The sequence below is a fragment of the Taudactylus pleione genome, unplaced genomic scaffold (genome assembly GCF_031769625.1).
Source record: "Taudactylus pleione unplaced genomic scaffold, aTauple2 ptg000726l, whole genome shotgun sequence".
In the NCBI taxonomy this organism is placed as follows: domain Eukaryota; kingdom Metazoa; phylum Chordata; class Amphibia; order Anura; family Myobatrachidae; genus Taudactylus; species Taudactylus pleione.
The window spans coordinates 2,404,172-2,420,400 of NW_028285128.1; the positions used below are offsets into that span (position 1 = coordinate 2,404,172).

At 42.9% G+C, this 16,229-nt stretch overlaps 1 protein-coding gene across 1 annotated transcript in view; it reads left to right on the forward strand.

The window, feature by feature from the left end:
- Positions 1-16,229, forward strand: part of TMPRSS6 (transmembrane serine protease 6) — a 159,081-nt gene that overhangs the window by 73,770 nt on the left and 69,082 nt on the right. The window contains exons 4-6 of the mRNA XM_088456882.1: positions 2,723-2,790; positions 4,953-5,134; positions 7,379-7,417. Of these exons, the coding sequence (XP_088313008.1) occupies positions 2,723-2,790; positions 4,953-5,134; positions 7,379-7,417 (289 nt within the window). The remainder of the gene's footprint in view (positions 1-2,722; positions 2,791-4,952; positions 5,135-7,378; positions 7,418-16,229) is intronic.

Genomic DNA, 16,229 nt, shown 5'->3' on the forward strand with positions numbered 1-16,229 from the left:
AAAGATTCATAGATGACATCATTTTCATCTGGGAGGGTGATGAAGAGACTTTAGCCCAATTACTGATGCATCTGAATAGCAATCAACTTAACCTGGAGTTTACTCATAATTATAGCAAGAACACAATACAATTTTTGGACCTAGAAATTTACATAGAAGAAAATAAAATACACACACGTACCTTCTACAAAAAGGTAGACTGCAATGACTACCTTCTCTCTTCGAGTAACCATCACCCAAAATGGATTGGAAATCCCAGGGGGACAATTTCAACGAATAAAAAGAAACTGTACAAATGATGAAGATTTTAAAAAACAAAGTGAACTTCTGAAACAGAGATTCCTTGAAAGAGACTATTCAGAAAATACAATAGATAACAGCCTGAAGAGAATTGAGAAATTGAAAAGAAAAGACCTGTTACAATATAATAAGAAAAAAGAACAGAGTCCTATAAAAAAACTCTCTTCATCACTCAATACAACAGCTACACAAAGGGCTTGGAACAAAGCCTGAGAAAGCACTGGCATCTACTGAAACTAGACCCAGAAACAAAAGACCTAGTCCCGACTCAACCGAGAGAAATCTATAAGAAAGCCCAAACACTCAAATATATTCTAACTGCAAGCTGTATACCACCAGAAAGATCTAACCCTATGTTGCAACAAAAGAGATTTCATTTTTGTTTAAATTGCAAAGTATGCAGAGACACTGGCATCAACAGCACAAAATCAGTCATTGGATTTTGTTCAAATGCCAAAAACATAGAATTCGACTTTAAACAAAATCTCAGCTGCAATACAGAAGGTGTTGTGTATCTACTGGAATGTCCATGCGGCCTTCAGTGCATTGACCGTAACATTAGAAAATTGAAGACAAGGATTGGAGAACACATTAATAACATTAAAAAGGGGTTCACAGCACACAACGCCTCCAATCACTTTCTACTACATCATCATAAAGATCCGAGAGGTATGAAATTCTTAGCAATAAGAAAAATTGAAAAAGACTGGAGAGGGGGTCAGTATCTAGAAAGAATCTCAAAGTCAGAAACTGAATATATTTATAAAATGGGAACCCTCCATCCAAAAGGTCTGAACATAGACTTTGATTTGGGAGCATTTCTAAAAGTCTGAATACAGTGTCACAATCAACAGACACAGGAGATGAGGAACTGACTGAATAAATACAATGCATCAGTAGTATTAATCTCGTTACATATCCTTGCGAAGCTATTCATTAAACGCAGTTTATTAATTAAATCACAACATCCTTCATAAAAACATTTATACTCTTATCTTTTACATTTATCAAATATTTCCATATATATTTTTCATTCTAATAGGATCTGGCAACAATCTGTATACATTGTTGTACACAATTGATACTATGAATAAGGGGACTTTTTGCATTTTTTTTTTTTTTTAACACATTAATTGATTTTAAAGACATCCGTTTAATTTATGTTTTCCACACAAACGAATAAAGTACATTTTTATTATATATATTTTTTCCGAGTATGTGGTATAACACACATGGCCTCATTTTATAATTTCCCAAGAACAAGCAAAAAAAGAGGGATCTAATGCGTTTATCCAATGATTCAATTAAGTAGCCAATTAAGACAGTCCCTCAGGAATAAAAGGAGGCAAAATTTATCTCACAGACACCTTGATAAAGTCATCCGTGACGAAACGCGTTGGTATAAGAAGGACCCCATCCTGCAGTCAACATAGAGTGGAAGTGATCACACGAGGCAGCAATAACTCCCAACATAAACAGCGGCTCTCTGCTTAGAGCCTAGGAGAGGACACAGTCTCAACGAGTGAAAGCAGAAGTCAGACGGGCCAGTTACACTGCAGACTGAGCCCGTTCCAACTGCTAATCCCTAATCCCTAATCCCCCCTCTAAGTGCCTAACCCTAACCCCCCATTCCCTGCTGCCTAAACCTAAGTCCCCCGGGAGGGTGCCTAACCCTAAGTCCCCCCCGGGGGTGTGCCTAACCCTAACCCCCCCTTACCCTAGCCTAACCCTAACCCTCCCAGGGGGTGCCTAACCCTAAGTCCCCCCCGGGGGGTGCCTAACCCTCCCTCCCCCTAGCCTAACCCTCCTGGGGGGGTGCCTAACCCTAATTCCCCCCCGGGTGCTCTAAACCTAACCCTCCCCCCCTGTCCGCTTGTGGCGCCCGGAATCCCTTCGATCGGGATGCCGGGCGCCTGTCTCCCGGCGTCGGGAAAATGACAGGCGTCTAGATTTTAGACGCCTGTCATTTAACCCTAGGCGGGATAGAGGATTCGGGAAGCCGGCGGTCGGGATTGCGGCCGCCGGCTTCCTAAACGTATCCCCCTCATTTCATGTTATATATTGAGTCCATTGTATATTCAGACATTGCCGGTCCTAGACAAATTTTATAACAATTGTTAATGGTTTTCATTTATTTATTTATGTTTATATATTATTCCTTTGATATCAGTTCTGACATTTCCATACCCATATCTATAGATATTTATTATACACGATCTTCATCTTAGATTCATTGGTCAGCTAAGCACCATATAGATTTTATTTAGTTAAATACAAGCGCGTCTATCAAATTGCAATAGCACACCAGTGCAGTGCCTCCGTGCCAGTATCCACAGCTAGTTTTATTTGGCAGCATAAAATAAACAAAACACTCACTATATGCCATTCCTTATCATCTCTTAACTGTGTATTCCTTCTTCAGGTCACTTCTCTCGTGTTGGTTTCTGAACTGTCTGTGTATCACAACTCCAGCATGGTCTATGCTTTTGGGTGAGATCATTAGAAGATTGTAAATATTATTTGTTTACAAAGGTGCAAATGTGCACAGTGCAGTAACCCATAGCAATGAGTCAACAATCATCTTTGATCAGTCAAATGCAAGATAACCTTATGAAGGTCAGTGTCTAATTGGTTGCTATGGGTCACTGTACTGCCTAGTTTGTTTCTACTGTATGTTAGTAAATTATTCTGTGCTTCATGGGCTCTAATAAAGTACTTTGGGATGAGATATAAATTGTTCCATTCATACTAAATGGTACATACTGTAGGCTCAATTGTAATAGTCTGCAAGATGAGGTTCTTTAAATTTAGCAGCCTCTCACCACTGCCGGCATCTCACAAGCTGTTACATTTGGGCCACAATCTTGCATCTGATTTCAGATGAATCTCTTGCACAAGGTATAGGGCTGGTGCACTCTGATAATGATAGGCCCAGTGTGGCCAAATAGGGGTCGAATATCCACATTTAGTTCTGTGCACACAAGCAAGTCAGCTGCGGATGACTTGCTTGTGACTCTGTATTAGCCCCTATGGCTTGAAATGTTTGTGCTGTTTGTTATATGTACAGTATAGAGTTTGTAAATAAGAGGGTTGTTCAGAAAGTAATGCCTAAATGTTCACAACTCAAATTTTATTATAGATACAGATTTGAAAATTTGCAGTAAAATTCTTTGAAGTCTTAGTAACAAAATTACTCTACTCAAAAAATTCACCATCTACCCTCAAACATTTTCTCCACCTCTCAACCCAAGCTGTGAATCCACTTTGGAAAAATTCCAGTGGTTGGTGTTTGACCCAGGAACGTATGGCTTTTTTAACAACCTCTATGTCTTCAAAATGTTGACCACGGTAACAGTTTTTGAGAGGGCCAAACAGATGAAAGTCAGAAGGGGCCAAATCAGGACTGTATGGTGGATGTGGCATTATTGCCCACCCCATTTTGGCAATGGCCGCAGATGTTGCCATCGAAGTGTGAGGTCAGGCATTGTCGTGGTGTAAAATGACATTTGACAGTCGAATTGTTGACCTTTTTTTTCGGATGGCTTCTTTCAGCTTCTTAAGTCTAATAATGTATCGATCACTGTTGATTGATTGGTTTTGTTCCAAGTAATCGATGAGAATAACACCTCGGCAATCCCAGAAGAATGTGGCCATGACTTTGTTTACGGATCGTTGTGATTTAAACTTTTTTGGCCTAGGTGAACTTAGGTGTTTCCATTGCTTTGATTGGGCCTTTGTTTCTGGGTCATAAAGGAATACCCACGTCTCATCTCCTGTAATGACATTTTCCAAAAACGTCTTAGGGTTGGCTTCAAAGTTGGTCAAAAGGTCATTGTACACTTCCACCCTCTGGGCCTTGTGATCCTTGGTTAATTGCTTTGGAACGCCTTTAGCACACACTTTACAATATCCCAAAACATTGATTAGTGCTTTTACAGTGCCATGGCTACATTCAAGTTCATCACTGATATCTCTGATGGTCACACGATGGTCTTTCTGAATCATGACATCGACTTTGTGTCGGCTCTCTGCTGTCATTGCAGTTGATGGTCTGCCACCACGAGGTTTGTCGCACACGGATTATTCTCCCAATTGGAAACGCGTCATCCACCTTCTGACATTGTTATAGTCAATTATACGCTCACCATACACTTTTTTCAGTCTTCTGTGAATTTCTGTAGCACTGCAGCCTTCTTTTTCCAGAAATTCAATGATGGCTTTGTTTCATCTTGGATTCCATGGTATTTCTTGGACTACCTAAACAAAAATACATATATAGTTAGCAGACATATTAAACTACAAACTTACAAAGTTTCAAATAAATGTTGCATATTATATCAGAGTTATGAGCATTTAGGTATTACTTTTTGAACAACCCTCGTATACGGAGTGACAAAGTGAAAAATTGCCCCTAAGTACGCTATAAATAAAAGAAACCCTATGCCAGATCACAGGAGTTCATTGTTATCTAAATGGTTTCAATGCTCCTGGAAGGTGCCCCCAGAGTGTCACACATACATTCTATGAAGTATATTAGGGCAGTAAATAGGCTCACACAGAACATTTACAGGAGCTGCTGAACGCTGCATAGTATAAATAGATATGTGCCCTTTGTCTTTGTCACATATTCTCCTTTCTATTCTTTTCTGTAGAGAGGGCAGCTTGAAGGTTTTCTTTTGGGTGATACTGGATGTCCCGAATTCTAACAGCAAATATGTCACTGTGAACTCAGTAAAGACAGCGCTCACCAGTGTTCTCCAATCAAAGACTAACCGGGCAGGAATGTACATATATGATCAGTACCACGTTGACCCAAACTCACTGGATATATTCGGTTAGTATACATTGTTCCCATGCAGTGGCAGATTATTCAATTGTACAACTACGGCATTGACAAGAGTAACTACCTATCACTGATATGTCTTCTTCTGGCAGTAAAAAGTCTAACAATTTGTAAATGGATTTACAACCAATTGAGAGAGTAATTCAGTGAATACCGTTGTAGCCTGGACAGAGGCACCAAGAGAGGAAAACAGAGCCGGGTACTAATTACTTGTGCCTGTTGGAGGTGCCTGGCAGGCCCACCTTTACAGCATGTGGCACCAATTCCCGCATAGTATTTCCCATCATTTTATTTTTTGCAGGGGGATGACCATGCCTCCCAGATTTGTCCAGGCCTCCTTCAGTGCCAGAGACCTGCAGCTGTCTCAACGGCACTGAGCCTGCTGGGTCAGAAATTAGGTTTATAGGGTCTTGATATATATTTTTTACAAATATTGAGAGGTATGCATTATGACTAAATGAATTTGGGCATAGGGGCTTGCTAAATATCTTCATGGAGCTTGGGATATGTTCTTTCTGTTATCACAAAATATTTGAGCTGTTATACTGTATAAGTTATAAAATGATGGTTTATGGAAAAGGCATGTAACATTCTGGCCATTCCCCTGAACACTGCCTGGGCATGGTAGTAACTACGGTTTGGCACAGAGCACAATTACTCTGTGGGTGGTACCATCTAGAACAGCAGAGGATCACTTGTGCAATGCCGACTAGAGCGTCCTGTGAACGCTCCAGACAGGCGCACTGCAATCTGTGCAGCCGACCATGTGTCCTCAGGATACCCGATTATTACTGTACTTACCGGAGCTGTCAGCCCCACCCCTTTTGTGTGACATAATGACGTTGCGCACTCACGGGACCGCATAGGCCGCATTTGTGCCCTGTTATGACCCTGTGCTTATGGTTAATATTAGTTTTAATCTATCAGCCACTGTATCCATATTCCGTTGTGACAAACACTGAGGCGCTAATTCAGAGTTGATGGCAATTCAGAAGCAATAGCTCTCGCATTGCATGCATGGAATTGAGGAGTAGATGTATCAAGCCCTGGAGAGAGATACAGTGGAGAGAGATAAAGTACCAACCAATCAGCTTCTAACTGTCATTTTACAGGCTGTGTTTGAAAAATGACAGTTAGAAGTTGATTGGTTAGTACTTTGGGGTCTATGTACTAAGCCTTGGAGAGAGATAAAGGGGACGGAGATAAAGTACAAACCAATCAGTTCCTAACTGTAATTTTGCCTGTAAAGTGACAGTTATGAGCTGATTGATTGGAACTTTATATCCATCCACTTTATCTCTCTCCAAGGCTTAGTATATCTATCCCTTTATGTTTCTCCACTTTATCTCTCTCCAAGACTTGATACATCTCCCTCTAAATGTGGACATTTGCCCATGTGCAGAGTTGCAGGTATCTCTGTGGTTAGATTGTCACTATCCATATGCTTGGTTTCATATCCATCATTATCATCATCAGTGTGCCTGGGTCTAGGTTGGATCAAGACAGAGACTCTCGGTTCCATTGCGCTTGCGCAGGTAAAAGACATGTGCACAAAAACTCAGCTTTTAGGGAATGCATCAGCTGCAGTCCTTAGACGCCAGGTATCACTGGCGTAATTGAAGTAGAAGTGGCCTCCAATTGTAAGCACTTTTTGCTAATGGCAATCCGGACTGGCATTCGTAAGGGAAGAAAATACCTCCCCCTGGGAATGACAGTCCAGTGTGCCACTAGCAAAAAGTGCTTCCAATGGGAAGCCATTGCCAGTGCACAAACTGGGGGCTTAGCCTATGTCTTCCCAGCCCAGCAGACACTGCTGTGTGCTGGGCTGTGTTGGGACCAGTGAGGCTGTGCAGTCCCCACCCCACCTCACCCCCACGTTTGGATTTGCCCCTGTAGGGCGACGTGTGCCTATTTGTTTTGTAAGGAGACGTGGCCACACCTCTTTACATTAGGTCACGCCCCCTTAAAGTATGAGGGCTTGGCACATCTCTCTGCAGCTCTGAGTATAATTAATTAGAATCTGCAAAGAAGTTAATATATATTATATTTCTAGGTACTCATGTCACAAATAGGCATTTGAAGGCCTCATCCAGCTTGCATCCTTGCAGTTAGGCAATAATATTCTTAAAATAAGTATTGCTATGCTACCTATGGTTCCTGCTACATATTATGTTCCTTTCTGCTGATTAAGGACTTTTGCTTTTCCTTTTAATTTATTTTGAATTATGTTTTCAGAAGCCAGCATACTGAAGCAGCTGTTCTCCTCCAGTACTGGTAGGCAAGCCGCACCATCTCCTGCTACAATTGGGCTTTAATTAATTCAAATAAAGTGATTCTGTTGAAATAAGAAAATTATGAAATAAAAAAAAATAATTATTAGATAAAAAAATGAAAAGAGAAAATAAAACCACAAACTTAAATAAATATTTTTTACCTTATTTACTTAGGACATGTAGTAAAACATAACCTCCCCAGTGACCCCCACTGTTCACTTGTGCCTTCAATTGCTGGGTGCTTCAGGCAATACAGCTGGAGGCTGCCCAAGTTGTGCTTAAGGTGAAATAACTAGCAGTGCTCCTGTGTGTGAATCCATCAATATGCAGTTTGTGCAGAGCATTTTTAGGCTGTCGGCGGTCACAGATGTACTAGCTTTAGTTGCCCCGCAGTTATTCAAGGTGGAGAAACACTCCTTCATAAGCAGCCATTTGAAATGTCAGCTCTATCAGTCAGTGCGCTGGACTTGGCTTGCTTTTTATAGCGTTTAATCTGCTATTCTATGTACATTATTTACTACAGAAATATACAGGCTTTGAAGTATATGAACGTTTCAAAATGACTTTACTTAATCTTCATTTAGCCTTTCCATAATTGCTGACTTTGGGGAACCCCTCTGGGAGATCCTAGAAAGGGGAGGCCACAGGGGCAACTCCAAGGGCTGAATTACATTATCTTTACCCTGCCCACTACACTGCAGAAGTAGACAGGGCTGTCTATTCTCGCTGGTTCCTATGAGAGCTCCTCAAATTTGGCAGAATAGGCAACTAAGCCTTTATTATGTTATTTTGGAGGCTGTTCTATGAATCTACTGGCTTTTGTATATTTTACAATGACTTTATTAAATGTAGCCTTACTCTATACAATTTTTTGGATTCTCAACCACAAACACAATTGTAAACATGTATTGACACAGCACCGCACTACTGTTCTAGACAGTAGTTACTCTTCCAGGTCTGAGTACAGTAGGAGGCCAGAATCTAGCCGCACTTTTCTGCTTCCTCTTCTTCCACCTCTACATCTTCAGACCTGTGGGAGGTGCATTGAAATGAAATTCCTGGCAGGTGCATTGAAATGAAATTCCTGGCAATGAAGTCCTCTGATGTTGGGGCACACTAATATACGCCACATTCATTTAAGTGACTTGGGCCACAGTTGGGCTGCCTGTGGACACCCTGTCTCAATTTAGTTTTTGTCATTGCATCAGTTGCTCCACTGATCCGTGACCAGAAAGTAGACAATGTAACCTCAGACAGAATGATTAATAGGAATCCATGTTCTGTAATTTGGGTTTAATTTGCTTTAATTTTTAATTTAAATGATTGAATAAGCAATGTTTTGTCTTTTTGTCTCAATGTACAAAATAGTTACAAACAATTCCTGAACATGAGCACTACACAGGTTTGTTTAAAGAATTTAAATCTATGTCTGTGCCTCTTATATTATCTTTTTCCTGAAATCTCTAGTTGAGTTGTGACTAGATTTATGCATTGTACAACAAGTCATAGGGCCATCTCCTGAAATGAACAACATTATTTTATTGCTCCACATTTTTATGATCTAGGGGTGGCCTACCTGCAGCTCTCGAGGTTTTGTGACGCGGCTCCCCCCACTGGAACTGTGAACGCTGGCCTCTGAAGCGGTCAGAGTCTAAAGAAGCCTCTGATCGCTTCGGAGGCCAGTGTTCCCAGTGATGAGGTGCGCGGGTGATGTCATGACGTCACCCACGATGTGAGAAGCCTGCCCTGCACACCTGCTGGATCTAGTTAGAACCAGTCAGCGGGAGCCAAAGCCAGCGCGGTAAGTGCTGGGTTGGGGGCACTGCTTAAGGGGACACTGCATAAGAGGCACAAATGCAAGTGGCACTGCATAAGGGGCAAAACTACAGGGGGCACAAATACAAGGGGCACTGCATAAGGGGCAAAACTACAGGGGGCACAAATACAGGGGGCACTGCATAAGGGGCAAAACTACAGGGGCACTGCTTATGGGGCACTAGTTTAGGGGGCACTGCATAAGGGCCACAAATACAGTATTTTTAATGTGCTAGGCTCTCCCCCAGTGTGACTAAAAACGGGGGTGTGACACAAGGTCATGCTCCTGCAAATGTCATACCAAAGGCGTGCGCAAAAAATGGGGCGTGGTCTTGTGACAGCTAGACCACGCCCCATTTTTGAGCGCACATGCTATTGGCTCTTTAGCTTAACTACAGATATTTTTTGGCTCTTTGCCTCTTAATGGTTGGCCAACCCTGATCTAGGCCATTAAAGACACGTGATTTTACATCAACTTATTCATTTCTGAATATCATAGTTCCTAGTTCCATAATGTTGACTTGACTGTTTTTATTATTATTATCTTAAATTAGAATTTTCCAAAATAAGGTGGTGGGTGGGAGGAAACAAAGGGGTCGATCCAGCGCAAGTCATCGTGGCAATGGCCGCACTTTACGGAGGCCTGGATTCGCAAATTCGGGCTCATAGCGGGCCGCGAAGGGTGCGAGATGACTGTCCATTGCCGGCATTTTAACGACGTTGCAACAGCAACTCGCACCCTTCGTGGCTAATTCGATTGACCCCTAGTTTTTTTTATATGACTGAGAGCCTGATTCAGAGGTGAACGGTGGTCCGAATTGGTTGCTAGTGACCAATGTTTTTTTGTGTGCTCATGAGTAAGAGCTGCACAGAGCATGTGTGGAGATGGTGTATCCTGTGGAACCTGGCAGCTAGAGGAAGAGACTGTTAAAGCCTAACCAGGAAGCGCGTGGGCTCTGGATCTCTCTATCGGACGAACTGCTGAATATTTACATTGCTGGGACAGTCACCCCCCAGACATCGGTACAGCCTTGGGCCTTGGCCACCACAGACATATGTTGTTTATTTGTAGCAGATCCACAATTCAGCAACCAGATTTCTACCAACTGGTTTGTGCGACTCTCCACTTTAAGGTACATTGTATTATATTTTAGAATTCCAAGGAATAAGGTTGACCAATTTTATCGGATATATACAAATTTGGTGGTCCGGATAATTGGTAAGAACAGAAATGTCTTTGGTAGAGCTGTGGTGCCTGAGACAGCTTTTGAACCCCAAAAATATAATGTTTGGAAATAGCATTTGGGAACAATTTCATATCCATTGGATTATCCTTAGATCAGACATCAATTAAACATCAGCGTGTGTCATATCGATTAAGAGGTCATCGATGGTGGCAATATATATATATATATATATATATATATATACAGTCAGGTGCATAAATATTGGGACATTGACAGAATTTCCATATTTTGGCCTCTATTCACCACCACAATGGCTTTGAAATGAAACAAACAAGATGTACTTTAACTGCAGACTTTCAGATTTAATTTGAGGGTAATTACATCCAAATCAGGTGAACGGTGTAGGAATTACAATGGTTTCTATTTGTGCCTCCCACTTTTTAAGGGGCCAAAAGTAATGGGACAAACTAAACAATCCTAAATCTAACTTTCACTTTTTAATACTTTGTTGCAAATCCTTTGCAGGCAATTACAGCCTGAAGTCTGAAACGCATAGACATCACCAGATGCTGGGTTTCATCCCTGGTGATGCTCTGCCAGGCCTCTACTGCAAATGTCTTCAGTTCCTGCTTGTTCTTGGGGTATTTTCCCTTCAGTTTTTTCTTCATCAAGTCAAATGCATGCTCAATCGGATTCAGGTCAGGGGATTGACTTGGCCATTGCATAACATTCCACTTTTTAGCCTTAAAAAACTCTTTGGTTGCTTTTGCAGTATGCTTCGGGTCCATCTGCACTGTGAAGCGCCGTCCAATGAGTTCTGAAGCATTTGACTGAATATGAGCATATAATATTGCCAAAGACACTTCAGAATTTATTCTGCTGCTTTTGTCAGCAGTCACATCATCAATAAATACAAGGGAACCAGTTCCATTGGCAGCCATATATGCCCACGCCATGACACTACCACCACCATGCTTCACTGATGAGGTGGTATGTTTTGGATCATGAGTAGTTCCTTTCCTTCTCCATACTCTTCTCTTCCCATCACTCTGGTACAAGTTGATATTTGTCTCATCTGTTCATAGGATGTTGTTCCAGAACTGTAATGGCTTTTTTAGATGTTGTTTGGCAAACTCTAATCTGGTCTTCCTGTTTTTGAGGCTCACCAATGGTTTACATCTTGTGGTGAACCCTCTATATTCACTCTTGTGAAGTCTTCTCTTGATTGTTGACTTTGACACATACATACCTACCTCCTGGAGAGTGTTCTTGATTTGGCCAACTGTTGTGAAGGGGTTTTTCTTCACCAAGGAAATAATTCTTCTGTCATCCACCACAGTTGTTTTCCGTTGTCTTCCGGGTCTTTTGGTGTTGCTGAGCTCTCCGGTGCGTTCTTTCTTTTTAAGAATGTTCCAAACAGTTGATTTGGTCACACCTAATGTTTTTGCTATCTATTTGATGGGTTTGTTTTGATTTTTCAGCCTAATGATGGCGTGCTTCACTGATAGTGACAGCTCTTTGGATCTCATATTGAGAGTCGACAGCAACTGATTCCAAATGCAAATGTCACACCTAGAATCAACTCCAGACCTTTTACCTGCTTAATTGATAAATAACGAGGGAATAGCCCACACCTGTCCATGAAATAGCTTTTGAGTTGATAGTCCCATTACTTTTGGCCCCTTAAAAAGTGGGAGGCACATATAGAAACCGTTGTACTTCCTACACCGTTCACCTGATTTGGATGTAATTACCCTCAAATTAAATCTGAAAGTCTGCAGTTAAAGCACATCTTGTTTGTTTAATTTCAAAGCCATTGTGGTGGTGAATAGAGGCCAAAATATGAAAATTCTGTCAATGTCCCAATATTTATGCACCTGACTGTATATATACTATTCAATTTTTATCTGAAATGTATTACATATATGCATTTGTCCCTTATGTGTTGTTACTGTTATCTAATGTTTAAGGCAAAATTGTTTTATATCATTATTCAGATATATTGTGTATAATTAATACTGTTATATTTATTGTAAATAGAGATGTGCGCTGACCCCAGTGTTTTGAATCTGGATTCATCTTGGTTTTGGTTTTGGATCTGATTTTTTTTTAATCAAAAGAATAAAACGTTTTTAAAAACCGCTAAAATCATGTAATTTTTGCAAACCAAAAACCCAAAATTCGTATGTAAAATCCGAATTCCAAAAACGCTGGAAGATCAGAACCACAACTTGGATTTATCCAGATTTCCCCAGGAGATTAGAACCGCAACTCAAATCTGTCCGGATTCACGATATTCGGGTGGATTCAGATTTCTGGAGAACCGAACCGCACATCCCTAATTGTAAATCATCCATTTGTACTCATGACCTGTGGCAATTGCATACATCCTCAGATACGCTGCGGACAAAGGGCCTGATTCAGCATGGGTCGCTATTCTGCATATACGCAGGCCACACAGTTGCTAATATCAGTGGTGCTATACAAATAATTGCATTCACATTGCGATCACAGCCTAACATAAGGACGCCCACTTCCCCATACACACATCCGTATACTTTGGCAACATAGCGAAATAACTGGTAACATCGAGTAACATCGGACCCATACACACAGTTAAGGCAGGTCAGACCTCACACAGGAACTGCTAACTTCAGCGCACGCTATGAGGCCTCAGGCTGCATATGGCATCGCAGTAGCTAATTTATGCACGCCCCTGCAATGCCCTTGAAACGCACAGGCACGCCTGCGTTTCTCCAACCACCCCTACCCCCCGTCACCACCAACAAACGGTGCCTCTTGTCAATCAGTCTGCAAGGGGCCTGCGTAGCCTCTTTGATCGCAGTCCCGATTGCAATAGCTAGTTCGCGCACGTGTGCAGAACGCAACAATTGCCCGTTTGCTTGCGTATTAGCAACTGTGATCCTTGCTGATTCAGGCCCAAAGATGCAACGCCAACCCAACTTGAGTCCACCTCTGAATCAGTGCATAGATCGTTATGGATTCGCATTTCGAGTATTTAACTGTATTCCAGGAGGAAAGCAAAAAGTTTGGGGCTATGCGCTCGCAATCGGGTCGATGTTTGCCTCCGGTATGCACATGCGCGAGACCCGGCCAGCGACGGGCGCTCCATCACTACGGGTCTCGCACCAAAATGGGGCGGCGGTTGATTGTGATTGACAGCTCGCCCCGTTTTGGAGGCGGGCAGGGGGGGTGGCTACACAAACGGAGGCGTTCCCAAAGGAACGCCTGCCGTTTGTGGGAGGCACCATGTCAGTGGTAGCTTCCTGCTCTATTTAGAGCAGGAAGCTCACTGGGGCTTGTGGGAACGAAACCCTACCACAAGACCGTCACCCACAGCTTAGCGAGCGGCCAGGAGGCTGACACAAAAAAAAAAGCCACCCTGATTCAGAGCGAGCACTCTGAAAGAGCTTCCGGCTCTGAATCAGAGCCTTTACCTTTACACCTGGACAAACCATGTTGCAATACAAGGGGCGCAAATACATTTACTGTTTTTGTATGCAGAGTAAATACTGTCTGCTTTTGCATGTAGCCCACAAATACTGGACAGCTTTATTTTTACTCCGCAATTTAGATATGAGTTTGGACACTGACCTCTCAAATCTTGATCTCTGCACCTTTTGGACCTGATTCGGAGGTGCACACTATGCCAATGCCGAACGCAAGCAGCCAACGTTTACAGTCTGCACATGCATTTAAGCCGCACTGCGCGTGCGTTCCGATGGTTACCACAGAAAGCCGCAATACAAATTTGGATTTAGAGAGGCAATTCAAATGGGTGTTCCTGGATGGTAACATGGGGATGGCTAGCCAGAAGTGGGTGTTGTGCAGTTGTACTGACACCGATTCCCATGTTCAGATGGAGACTCTGCACCTCCATTGGGCTGGTGTAATGTTTGATTATGTGGCCAAAGGTACATCTTAATGCGCACAGCAGCGGAGTAGCACCGTAGCCTGCATGCATCTCTGTATGAATCCTATCAGATGCAGCATTAGCATAAAGATCAGTGGCGTAACTATTAGGGGTCGGCACTAGGTGCCGTCTGACCGGGGAGGGGGGGCCACCGCCGCCCGCCGTCCAGATCAGTGGTTTCCATGTGTAGTGCGGACCGAGTGCGGCCCACAATACACAATAAAACAAATACACCGCTACCGGCACCGGGTATTACACAGTGAGTGTACTACCCGGCGGCGGTGTGTTCGTTTTAGCAGCCAATGAGAGTCAGACAGACTCTCATTGGCTACTGCACCCATGGCCAGAGACGGGCTGGAGCTCACTCATGAACTCTGCCTTCCAGCTCCTGCAGTGGGTGAAGGGAGAGACATAGTGCCAAGTGGTAGGAGGTGACGGCGGCGGGTGCAGGAGTGGGGATACGGGTAAGTATTGTGTTGTGTGTGTCTGTATGTTATTTTTATATATATATATATATATATATATATATATATATGGGGAACTACTGGGGCACTGTATAAGGGGTACTACTGGAGGCATTGTATAAGGGGCACTGTATAAGGGACACTACTGGGGCACTGTATAAGGGATACTACTGCGGGCACTGTATAAGGGGCACTACTGGGGCCACTGCATAAGGGGCACTACTGGGGGCATTGCATAAGGGGCACTGCTAAGGGCACTGCATAAGGGGCAGTACTGGGGGCACTTCCTAATGTGCACTACAACAAGGGTCATTGCATAAGGGGCACTACTACTGGGAGCACTGCATAAGGGGCACTACTACAGGGGGCATTGCATACGGAGCATTACTACAGTGAGCATTGCATAAGGGGCACTGCTACTGGAGACATTACATAAGGGGCACTACTACAGTTAGCATTACATAAGGGGCACTGCTACTGGGGACATACATAAGGGGCACTACTACAGTGAGCATTGCATAAGGGGCACTACTACTGGGAGCACTGCATAAGGGGCACTACTACAGTGAGCATTGCATACGGAGAATTACTACAGTGAGCATTGCATAAGGGGCACTGCTACAGTGAGCATTGCATAAGGGGCACTACTACTGGGGGCATTGTATAAGGGGCACTACTACTGGGGGCATATGGAATGGAAAGGAATGAGATCACGTCCCTTGTGACTTTGCCTATGCCCACTTTTTCGGGGCGCACACACATACTTTGGGAGGGCTCCATTTTTCATCTTGCCTTGGGCTCCAAATACCCTAGTTACACCACTCATAAAGATGCAGCCATAGCTGTAATAGCGTGCACCTCTGAATCAGGCCCTTTATATCTGCCCCATTGGCAGTGCCACACCACTTTGCCAAGAAGCAAATTTACGTCTTTTTTTTTCTTTGATCCCAACTCAGAATCAGACCCAGAGTGAGGTGGTAAAGAGTTAGATTTGAGGTAAGGTAATGTAGGATGGGGCAATGCCATGCTCACCTCCCACTCATACACTCAACACTGAATTGGCATCCATTAACCAGTCACTTCTATAGTTTTATTCAAGACCAACTTATATATTGTCCTTAGTGTAGGATTGGTTGAAATCATTTCACATTTAGATGAACCAGTGACATCACAAAGAGCCAAAACCAAGCTTCCTACAGTAGTTTTGAAACATGACAAAGCCAAGAAAATTGAGAACCCAGAGAAATCCAGGGAACATATAAAATTGTTTAAGACATACACATTGAAAATCTCCTTGAATGGGAACATATTGTTGATGGGATACACCATTACGGGAACGGGAAGCAATCGGGAAGCCGACTGCCTATATACCTGCAGCCGGCTTCCCGACTGTCTTATCCCGGCAAGGGTGAA